The sequence below is a fragment of the Theropithecus gelada genome, chromosome X (genome assembly GCF_003255815.1).
Source record: "Theropithecus gelada isolate Dixy chromosome X, Tgel_1.0, whole genome shotgun sequence".
In the NCBI taxonomy this organism is placed as follows: domain Eukaryota; kingdom Metazoa; phylum Chordata; class Mammalia; order Primates; family Cercopithecidae; genus Theropithecus; species Theropithecus gelada.
Window position 1 is genome coordinate 117,933,114 of NC_037689.1, and position 12,394 is coordinate 117,945,507.

The following is a 12,394-nucleotide window of genomic DNA, read 5'->3' on the forward strand; positions in this document are numbered from 1 at the left end:
GGGAGGGGAGGGGAGGGGAGGGGAGGGGAGGGGACTTAAAGGAAACCTCTTACACCACAAGAGACAAGTCACCACACCTCATCAGGAAACAGCAGGTCAATTAGATTGAGCAGCTATGGAGGAATAAGAAAGCTGAGACCCTGCTGGCCTGCCCACTTTTCATGTGACCTGAGGCTAGGCCACAGATGCTTAAGGGAATTTATGTTTATTTCATGTGCCTCTCTGTTCACACAGGTCCTTTGTGGACTGTCCCCTTTCCACCTTTAGTATTCCTCTCATTGCATCTCACCGTTCCTTTTGAATGAATGACTGTTTTCTCAGCATTTCTTATCTCTCTGCTTAGATTCCGTCATAGGACTTAGTGCGTACTTCATCTTTCCACATCGCCCACTTCCAGTACTTCTCTAAGTCCTATTTATCCCATTTCCTTCTGCTATGTTCCCTTCTCACATAAAACAGTTCTCGGCACATCTACTTATCTTCTCACACAAGATACCACATTCCCTTACTACTCAATTAGGTTCCACTTCTTCCAATAAGTTCTTCTTAATTGACTCAGCTACCAGTGACTCACATGGCACTCGCACCCATCATACCACACTCACTTAGTCACTGAGTCAACACTATACATCTCCCAACCACTGGATACTTCTTACACAAAACTACTTATCTTTTTATGTGTATATCTTGTCTCTCTGACTCCTTAATGACAGAAAGACATTGTGTGGTCATCTATCTTTAAGTTTCTTTAATACTTTTTGAGCTTTGAACCAAGTGAATACATTAAGTATTCAAAAAAACTCTAGCAATGTGTCCTGTACATAGAAAGGGCTTCTAGTATGAGAAAAATTGCCAGAAAACATGTAATTACAATTGAGTGTGCTAGATGCTATGATGAGGATAAGCAGAGAGATGAGGCTCCCTAACCCAGCATTTAAGGGAGGGCAAGTCAGAAAAGCCTTCCTGGGAAGAGGTAAAGGGACAGAGTCCCAAAGACCTACAGGGAAACAGATAAAAAGTTAGTGGAAATAGTGAGAAATCGAAAATTAAGCTGGGCTTTACAGTACACAGTCTCACCTGTGTTTAGCTGGAGGGTGGTTTAAGAATTTTAAGGCAAGAAAGGCAGGAGCATCTAAGGTGAGTTTTGAGGTCAAGTTCGAAGGCAACATTCTGTTTTTCTAATTTAGCCTTGACTGCTTAACCTATAGACCAGATCTAGTCATTTTCCTTCCTCAACAACCTTCCATCAAGCATTTCCTGTACTGTGATGGAAAAATCCCATAATAGGTATAAACAAACAAACAAAAAAACAGAACTATGTGGTACATGGTCTGCTATCATTTATGTAAAAAAGGAACAAAATAAAAACATACACAGCCTTTTTACGTATATAAAACATCTCTGGAAAGATACCCAAAAAACTAATAATATCTGTCACAAAGAGAACTAACTAACTGGGGGACTGGAGGATGGGGTGAAAGCGAGACTTTTCACTACATGCTCTGCAATACTTTTGGGGCTTTGAACCAGAGAAATATATTAGGTATTCAAAAAACTTAAATACTTGCCTTCCCCAATAAAAGCCTTTCTAACTTCCCCACCACCACACTTTTTAGCATGGCGTTCAAGGCCAATCTTACCATTTTCATCTCATGTCTGATTATAACTTTTTTTTAGATGGAGTCTTGCTCTGTTGCCCAGGTTGAAGTGCAATCTTGGGTCACTGCAACCTCTGCCTCCCGGTTCAAGTGGTTCTCCTACTTCAGCCTCCCAAGTAGCTGGGATTACAGGCATGTGCTGCCACACTCAGCCAGGTTTTTTTGTATTTTTAGTAGAGCTGGGATTTCACCATGTTGGCCAGGCTAGTCTCGAACTCCTGACTTCAAGTGAACTGCCCACCTCATCCTCCCAAAGTGCTGGATTACATGCATGAGTCACCTTGGCCACCCCTGATTATAACCTTTCACACCCTTTGATCCAAGTACTCCACTTTTCTCACTTTTGGGCAAGATTTGGAGTGGTGTCTCTAAAATGGTGGCTTCCAAAATGTTTTGACCCAAAGCCACAGTAGGAAATCTAATGTCACAATCTATCATACATAAATTTATGTAATTAAAATAAAATCTTCACAAACCTACACATCATTACTCTATGTGACGCATTCTGATATTTGCTATTTCATTTCTTTTTAAAAAATGCTGGTCACAAACAATCTAATTTCATGAACCCATTAGAACATAAGTACCTTAGGGTAGGTACTTATGCTCTCTTGCTAGTACTAAGTGCTTTCCATAACCCCAAGGTATCAGTCCAGTTTTGGACACAGTAAGCAGTCATGGATTGAACAAGGAATGACTGTTTACTAAGTACTCTTCATCCTATTACATGCTGGGATGGAAACAGGAATAAGAAGGTGTTTGAGATAAGCTCTATTTTACTCTAGATCTTTGAAATGTACTTTTAGAAATATATTATTTTAAATATTATGTATTTATTATTTATGTATTTTTACATATTATGCATTATGTATTTATTATTTAAATATTATGTATTTATATATTTTTACATATTATGCATTACGTATTTATTATTTACACTAATAAAACACTTTGGGAATCTCTAGAAGTAACAACTATTTGTAATAAACAGATTCTAGATAACTTTACAAGGTTTTTTTTTTTTTGAAACCTGACTCGCTCTGTCACCTGGGCTGCATTGCAATGGTGAGATCTCGGCTCACTGCAACCTCTGCCTCCTGGGTTCAAGTGATTCTTGTGCCTTAACCTCCCCAGTAGCTCAGATTGCAGGCACGTGCCACCACACCCGGCTGAATTTTGTATTTTTGGTAGAGACTGGGTTTCACCATGTTGGCCAGGCTGGTCTTGAACTCCTGACCTCAGGTGATCCGCCCACCTTGGCCTCCCAAAGTGTTAGGATTTCAGGCGCGAGCCACCGCACCCAGCCTTACAAGTCTTTTTAATAAAACTATCTTTTTACTTAAGCTCCCACTAATTACCAGTAAATATGCCGCCTTAAATCCTTTGAAGGTACTTAGGTATAAAATACAGACATTCTAGCAAGCTTCTAACCCTCATTCTTCCAAATCCCAGCCCTTCCCCTCCAAAATCCACAGGATACATAAAAAAATGTCTTTCTTCACAAGGATGAGCTAAAAAAAAGTGTCTGAAAAAAAACACACTCCAAAAATATATATAAACGTGTAGCAAATGACATATGCAAATATTTACTGAACAACAGACAATAAAAAAGATACTGAATTTCCACCAGGGTGTTGAACTCTGGTCACTGGTCTAAGGAGTGGAGTCTTATTTTTCAAGCTATGTTTACAGATAGTAATGAAAGTACATAATAAAAATTCAACAACTGATATAGCAATAGGATCTACATTATCTCTCTTTTTATGTCAAATAAAAATGGCTAAGATACTCTAAATATTCAAAAACTAAGAATCTGTTTAAAGGAAACCAACTATACAATGAAACCTAAACTCCTTTTCTTTTTACTTCCAGTAAACAGGGCTTAAATAAGACTGAAAAATTATCAAGGACAAAGAATTTATAAGTGCACATTTTAAAATTTTTTAGTATTTAATAATCTACTGTATATTTCAAAATAACTTAAAGAGTAGAATTTTAGTTGTACATTTTAAAAAACAGCAACAATAGTACTGATTAACGATTCAGTAAAGAGAGAAATACATAATGCATAATAGAGTAAGCTTTAAGACACCAACAGGGTGACAAAAGTTACATAGAATCCAACCGCTAGTCATCAACAATGCTAAGAATCTAACTGCTTTCTTATAATCACTGACTGCTTAAGCAACCAGATTTTACAATGGATAATCTATACTATTTGATTCTAGTCCTGTGGTCATTTACTCTATAAGTGAATCATTAATAAAGGTTCATCATTTAAGGTTTATTTCACAAACAGATAACTACAGTTCCCATTAATAATAAATAAAATTATTTTCATCAGAATTGAAGTATGAACTAGGCTTGACTTTAAAAATAGCTAGAGATTTATAGGAAAGATAAATGTTATACGCTCCTGTACAAACTTCCAGCATCTCCAAAAAAGGTAGCTGATCTTAAACACTGTACTAGGCCAGGCATGGTGGCTCATGCCTGTAAGCCCGGCACTTTGGGAGGCCAAAGCAGGATGACTGCTTGAGGCCAGGAGTTCGAGAACAGCCTAGGCAACATAGCAAGACCCCCATATCTCTATTTAAAACAAAACAAAACAAAACACTGCGACTACTCACACAAAAGTTGAGAACATGAGCTCATAATAGGATTATAAAAATAATCCTATTTAAAATATTACTTATTAATAGTAAAAAACTCACCAAAACCAAAATTCCAACTGTACGATACCACATGTGAAAACAGGACACATTCTTTGTAAGTGTAGAGGGACACTGTTCCTAGAGAGTTCCTGTCTTTTTCTATTATGTTTTTCAATTTCGCTAATGGTGTCTACTGAAGCACATTTGGAATGTAATCTATTTATCAGCCAGCTGCTCTGGCCCAGTGTAGATTTAGAATTTAAAATCATGTGGCTTCAGAGCTCTAAAATAAAATGTAATTTTAAAATAAAGATTTCTTTTCTAAAGACTCAAATATTTACTAGCACTGATGACACATACCAATGCATAGCCGGGACTGTGATAATTACTTTTTTGCAATATTTCATTTACGTCTAAAAAACCTTGCCATATAAGTAGCCATTAGTCTCACCATCTTATAAATGAGGAAACCAAGACTTAGAGAAGTAACTCGCCCAAAGTTATATGACAAGTGACAGATTTGTAACCTAAGGCAGGCTGAACAGCTCAAAAGTCAGTGCATTTAATCAGTCTTACTTGTAGTCAATCAAAAACAAGCCCGCAAACAAACAGAACAGTCAAATGAAAACATATAATCACTGCCTCACACCCACAGGATCTCAAGGTTGTCAAGGAAAGATAATTTTAAAACTCAGGTCCAATTCTAATTTAAAATTACTTTAAAAAGACAATGTTTGCTTACTGCAAGTGTACTTAGAACAGCATGTTCTTTTATAGAAATTAAAAACTTAGTAGGCAGTACATGCAACCCACACTAGGGACTTCCATACTTAAAGATTTAAAGCAAAATGTTTTTTCTTGCAGAAGTAAGTTCTAAGTAGATATATGCCAGTAAGTGTTTACTTCAGAGAAAGAGAGTAGGACACAGGTTTGGAGAACTTTTGTATAACTACATATTTCCACATTATTTCGATTTTAGAAGAGAAGAGTACTTTTTCTTATTTTTTTATTTCCCACTCAGGTAGATTGACAGAGTACTTCTAATTACGTTTCAATGAGTTAAAATCAAACAAGCACCTGAAGTCCAGATTATATGAAATAGCTTTACCTCCTTTATCCTCCTTTTTGAACTTGAACATCTCAAAATAATCTTTCTGAGAACAATCCAAAGGAACATTTATAAAATTAAGGTCAAAAACAGTAAAAGAGCTAAAAACCAATGCTTTTGAATTCATTATAGCAAAAGCAGTAAGGTATCATGAAAAATGCAAACAGTGAAGTTATAAGACTTGTGACTAGGCTAAAAGAAATGCAACTGAACAACAGCAGGTAAAACAAAGTACAAGAAAACAAAAACAAAAGATGCAAGCTCTATGCTCTTGAAACGAAAAGATTTAACAGAATCAATATATCAGGAAAAATATTTTCAAAGCAAAAGCTCTGGAAAAATATTCAAGGTAAAGTAAATAGGGTTCATTAACAACTACAATAAACATTTGTTATAAATATGGAATATATAAAATAACACATTATTGAAATTAAATATGCTGTATACCAGCATATCCAAATAAACACCATATACTATCCAAATAAACACCACTTATGCATGCACAGATAAAAATACTACTTCAATGATAAAGAGCTTTTTCCCTAAAGTAAAACAATTTAATTGCTTCAAACACTGCACTACAGTGGTATTCAAAGTACCAGGGTATATTAGTGAGGTAGTACAGGAGTAAAAGTGCAACGAACTAGAAATCCAGCATCTCAGTTTGAGTTGCCCCTGCTCTGCCAATATGTGACTCTGCCAATATGTGACTCTGGGCAGGTTATTCAACTTCTCTGAGACTCAGTCTCTTCATCAATAAACTGGGGATAGGCCGGGCGCGGTGGCTCACACCTGTAATCCCGGCACCTTGGGAGGTGGAGGCGGGTGGATCACTTGAGGTCAGGAGTTCGAGATCAGCCTGGCCAATATGGTAAAATCCTATCTCTACTAAAAATATACAAATTAGCAGGCCGTGGTGGCAGGTGCCTGTAATTCCAGCTACTTGGGAAGCTGAGGCAAGAGGATCACTTGAGCCCGGGAGGTAGAGGCTGCAGTGAGCCGAGATCATGCCACTGCACTCCAGCCTGAGTGACGTAGTAAGACTCCATCTCAAAAATAAATGAATAAATAAATATAAATAAAAAGTGGAGATAGTAACTACTACCCTACATACTCCAGAAAGGGTTTTCGTAATGCTTATATGAGATAATACAAGATGAATCCCCTTTGCAGGCTGTCACAGACACCACAAAGAAAAATATTGGACCACATGCTCTCTTAAGGCCTTTCCAAGTCAGTTTCATATTTTGACTTTTATTGTTGTACATTTTAGGAGACACACATATAATATGCCAAAAGAGCCATATGAAACGGGCTTATTCTTAAGTAATAGCTTAGTACTACAACTACTAGCTGACATTTACATAGCATTACAATGTTTATAATGTTACATGGCATTATTACTATGTGTTGTGCACTGATTTGAGTATTTTGCGTGTACTGACTAATTTTCACAGCAACAGAAACTGGTGATCTCAATTGACATATTACAAGTGAAGAAGCTATACTGTGGCTTGTAAAAAAGCATGACTCGTGATATCATCATATTTGTAAGATTATAGTGCCTGGAGGTTTTTTCCACAAATATCTTATTTGATTCTTATAAGCAACCTTATGAGATAGGTAGGGCAAATTATTATTTCCTCTACTTTAGAGAGGAGGAAATTTAAATTGAGAGGGACGGCTGGGTTTGGTGGCTCATGCCTGTAATCTCAGCACCTTGGAAGGTTGAGGTGAGAAGACTGCTGTAGCCCTGGGGTTCAAGACCAGCCTGGGCAACATAGCAAGACCCCTATCTCTTAAAAAAACAGGAAAAAAACTGAGAGGGCTTTAGTACCTGGCCCAATATTACAAGGGTCACAGCAGTCAAAACTAGATCCCAAACCCATCTTCTGACTCCTAATCCAGGATTTGCCCATCACCATACTAGTTCTGCAACTAAAATATACAAATACTGATAAATCGAACCAACATAATTTCTTACAAGGTACTCATTAATACAAAAATTCAAGCTATTGTACTCTGAAGTACTCTGAAATATCTTTCTTGAGATGGAGTTTTGCTCTGGCTGCCCAGTCTGGAATGCAATGGCGCAATCTCGGCTCACCGCAACCTCTACCTCCTGGGTTCAAGCAATTCTCCTGCCTCAGCCTCCTGGGTAGCTGGGATTACAGGCATGCACCGCCACGCCTGGCTAATTTTGTATTTTTAGTAGAGACGGGGTTTCTCCATGTTGGTCGGCTGGTCTCGAACTCCTGACCTCAGGTGATCCACCAGCCTTGGTCTCCCAAAGTGCTGGGATTACAGGTGTGAGCCACCGGCGTGCCCGGCCTGAAGTATCTTTTAACACCAAATCCCTGACACTCTAATGAAAGTAACTTCTTGAATTGGTTGTGTGTCAAATACACAGTAGGGAAAAATTTCTCGGTAGCAAGAGATTGCCATTAGTAACTGCCCTTAACATTATATTTAAGTGTAAGGACCCATTTGCTAAGTAAAGAATCTGAACCTCAGACTAAGCTGCTGGACAACAAACTGCTGCTCATTTCTGGGCTAAGGTGCGTCTTGTAGCCCAGGTATTAGAAAAATGTAAAGAGCAAGAAAAAGGAATAGCAAAGTCTACTATTAAGAAGGAGGTAAAATAAAGGATATGAATAACATCTGCATGTCTTGAGGCCTTTCCTATGGGTAGGTAACACAACTAAGAAACAATTATCACAATAGAACGACATGTCACCAGAAATCAACTTTGGGATTCATGCTATAGGATTTCATTATAGGTAGAACTTCTATTACACCAAGGTACACCTAACTGTAATTCCTCATCAGAAGGGTCAAAGATAAGCACAATTTATACCGGTATGACTGTACCCATAGTTTATGTGAGAATACGTGGTCTAATTAAAGAGTTCATCAATTAATTGAGAAATTAAAACTAGAAGGGAACCAAAAGTCTACTTAAGAACCTATTTCAGAAAGCAAAATCCATATATATCCCACCTTAATTTATGTTAATCAAATCTGGTTATGCATATTAATACATACCTGGTACAGTTCTTCTAAATTGTACTTAATTGAAGTACTATTCTGAATAGCTTCCACTGCTTCTTTCAGTTTTTGCCAGGTTTCATCTGTGTAGTTTTCTGGTAATTTAGGCTTATCTAGATGATATGTAAAAGGTTGGTATCAGAATACCATGTCAGATACAGTAACCAAAGATCAATAAAATACAACAGCATTACTCTATTTTTAGGGTAAATTATGATCTTTATAACTATCACACCTAATCATTAAAATAACCACTGTATTTAAGCTTAATATAAAGAATAAAATTTGAAATGTCATAATACTTTTTAAGTCATTTTGACTCACCTATTAAAATTGAAGGTGAGGTTTTTCTCCTATTGATTGTATTGCTTCAAAAAAATAAAAATTCAAGAATGACCATAAAAAACAACAATCCTGATCTTACTTCATCATGTGTAAAACCTAAGTCGACATGAATTTTTAACCTGAGATTTAAAATACTGCCTATGTGCAAGGTACTTTATAAACCTCTTAATCTTCCCAACAATACCCTGAGGAATCTATTTTACAACCGAGGAAACTGAGGCTGGAACTCATTTAGTAAGCTTGCCCAAGGTCATCATAGCTAGTCAATGGCAAAGCTGGGATTCTAATCCAGGTCTGTTTGACCCCCAAATTTATGCAGCATCTATAGAAATGGAAATATCTTAACTCCATGTAGTTTTAAACTACATTTATGAGCAGAGTGAAATTTTTAAAGATTGAAACATCCAAATGACTCCAGAAATCATGTTGCATTTTCAGAATAGAAAGAAACACCTTACTCTAGGCTTTAAACTTCACTGACTAGCAATGAGTGTGGGGAAAAAAGTTTTAATTAGAACATCCAAATGCCTTAATATGCTTTTATCTTAGGAGGGAGAGAAAAAAATCTCTGAAACCAATTTGAAAATGCAACCAGGATCATAACTCATTTAAAAATATTTGGCTATAAAAATACATATATTTTTAAGTGAAATAATGAACACGTTAGTCAATTACAATTCATATTGACTTCAGAAAGCTCTACTATTAAATCATAAACTGAGAACCTGGGTATGGGAAGGTAGTGATATAAAAAAGAAAGAGTTAAAAATAGACAACACCATAGCCCTCTGCTTGAGACAAAATAGAGCACATTCCTGATTTCCATTCAATGTTAAAAACACAAGCATAGAGAACCTAATCTTCTCAATACTAATATTCAGCCACAAAGCACTTATCTCATAAATATTACTTAAGTTCATTCATTTACTTCTCTATTTAATAAACACTGTAGCACTGATTACCTGGCAGTTAAGGGTGTTGAAAAGTCAGTCAGAAAAACAGAAACACATTCAACAGATAAAAATTCAGCTCAAATACAGTTTTAAAAATTGCTTATTTTATATTTGCATCAATGCATTCATAATACTCTCCTCACATATCTCAAACACGGTCTGAACAAATTTTCCTAAAAGCTGCAAGTCGATACTTTAAAATCCATTTTAGTGATGGAAAAAATAGATGTAGTAATTGTTCCTATCTTTAGACTAGTGGTACACAGACTTACTACTTCTGTGTATACACAATGTTTTTCACTTTCAAACCCTACCTTTGGAAAGAAATACAGAGAACATAAATTTTTCTTCTAATATTGCTTCCAAATGAGTTTCATGAATACAGTGTAAATCTAATTATAAATATTATTTGAGCACAAAAAGATCACTATTGCTACCTGCATTTCTAGGCATTGGATAATGTGGCCTACTGAAGCATAAAAATAAAAATCCCAGCAGTGCCAAGGCTTGCTATGCACCTGAAATAAATAAACCTCTTTAGAATACAAATTTCTCACCTGTAAAATCCGGATCAATCATACTGATTGTCAGTGTTATAAGGAATAACAGATTAAATACAATAGGCTGAAAAAAACCTCAAAATACTGCACAGAAACACCCGGTGTATGCTTCAGCACAAGGATCCTAACCACCCCCGGAAAATGAACCCTCCACCAAAAAAGGACCTCCCCTCCACCTCATTGATTATGCATAAAACATTAGGCCACCTCCAAACTGTTTAATATATTAACATAAATAGAGCACGTGACCCCTCGAGTGTCAAATCCTTATTAGGTGATTATGGATTTTGGCCTTGGTTACCTTTAAAGTTCTTGATCACTAACTTCTTAGCAGAGCCAGGCTTGCTGTTAGCAAAGCTAGAGACGGTGGTAGAAGATTTGGCTAGGCCGTTTGCATGATGCACCGAAGCCACAGAAGAGATTAATATACTCTTATTTTTAAGTTGCTGCTGCTGAGATGTTGCAGCAGTTGGTGAAGATGAGGAGGAGGAGGAGGAGGATTCCTCAGCCATCTTCGCATCAAACCCTACAAACTCCAGGGTGTCTTCAAAACGCAGCTTCTTCTGTATCGGTACGTGGCTGGAAGCAGCCACTGAAACCCCCAGGCAGAAGGACGAGGTTGAAGGGGATGCCGAATCCCTGGGTTGTAAAGGAGGAGTGGAAGAGGAGGAAGAGGTGGAATCAAAGTCTTCTCTCTCGTTACTACTGTTACTGCTGCTACTGCTGCTGCTGTTTAACTTTCTCTTCTTGGCAGAGGTGGGCGGAGTGGTGCTGGTATTACCATCAGTGGCAGATCTGACCTCCTGAGCAGCAGCAGCAGCTGAGGGACTGGGGGAAGAAAAACCTGTTGGAAACATGAAAATAGCGGGGTCAACAGGCAGAGGAGCATCAAAAACCTACGTTTATATGCCTGCGTGCGTGTAGGAGAGAAGGTGGCAATGCTAGAGGGGGAAGGGAAGAAAGAAGAGAGGAGAAACACAGAGGACGAGAAGGAAAGTGAAGGCGGGGGGGGCTACACCGGGGGAATGGGAGGGTTTGGGAAGGCGGATAGGCTGACACCAGGAGTGAGCAGAACGATGGGGGAGAGCGAATGAGGAGGCAGACAGGTAAACGGCCGTGCCGTCCCCCTCCCCTGCTTTTCGATCTCTCTCCCCCCCTTTCTGCAGGAGCGACTCAGCGAGTCTGTGAGGCTGCAGCTCCTCCTCCTTTTCTCCCTCTCCCTGGGAGGGGAGAGGCTGTGGTTGGGGGAAAGGGGGAGGGGGAAAGAACCAGGGCTTGTTATTGTCAATAGCACAAGAGGCTAAAGATGGCGCCATTTCCGGTCACGCGGCACCGAGGGAGGGGCGGTGCCAACCTCAGGGATTGGGGGTGAGGGAAGCGCTGCAGCCGCCCGGGGGGCGGGTGAGCTCGCGCGTGAGGGGGCGGCTGGGAAGGGGCGGCTAAAGTGCCCCAGACGCTCGCGCTAGTTCGCTCCGGCTCCCGCTCTCCTTCGCGCTCCCCCTTCCTGGCAGCGCCTTCCTTCCCTGGCCCACCGGGGACTCCCACTCGCTCCTTAACGGTCCCGCGGGAAGCTCCGCGCCGCAGCGCCCTTACCGGAAGTGACTGGGCAGACACTTTTCATAGCGCCCAGATCCCGAAGCCCCCAGGCCCGCAGGACTTGAGTTGGGGGGGGGAAGGGGGGAGGGAGAAATTGGGGGGAAGAAAAGTGGATGGGAGGAGGGGGCGGGCCTTCGAGACACCTTCGGAGCTCCTGATTGGAGCTTTCTGAAGGCGAGGGGGTGGGGGGGTGGCGGGAGAAACGGGGAGGAGCGGGAAGGAGCCTCGGGGAGGGAAGGTAGTGACGGCGAGGGGCGGAGTGAGCTAGCTGGGAAAACGGAGGAGGAGGAAGAGGAGGAGAGAGGGAGGGACGAAATAAAATGTAAAGGTCCGGGAGAATGGAAACTTTGAAAGAGATAAAGGAATAAGGAGTGGTTGCAAGGCTAGGGGAGTAACCCTAAATAGAGGAAAACATAATCATGCTATTATGCCCGTTACTGGAGAGGAATGTCCCGATGTTAAGATAGGAAAG

At 39.5% G+C, this 12,394-nt stretch overlaps 1 protein-coding gene across 1 annotated transcript in view; it reads right to left on the bottom strand.

Annotated features, from left to right (window-relative positions):
* Positions 1–12,087, bottom strand: part of CUL4B (cullin 4B) — a 42,311-nt gene extending 30,224 nt beyond the window's left edge. Inside the window, 3 exon segments of the mRNA XM_025372500.1 lie at positions 8,466–8,581; positions 10,628–11,170; positions 11,920–12,087. Coding sequence (XP_025228285.1) covers positions 8,466–8,581; positions 10,628–11,170; positions 11,920–11,947 — 687 coding nt within the window. The 5' untranslated portion in view covers positions 11,948–12,087.
* Between the last annotated feature and the right edge of the window lie 307 nt (positions 12,088–12,394).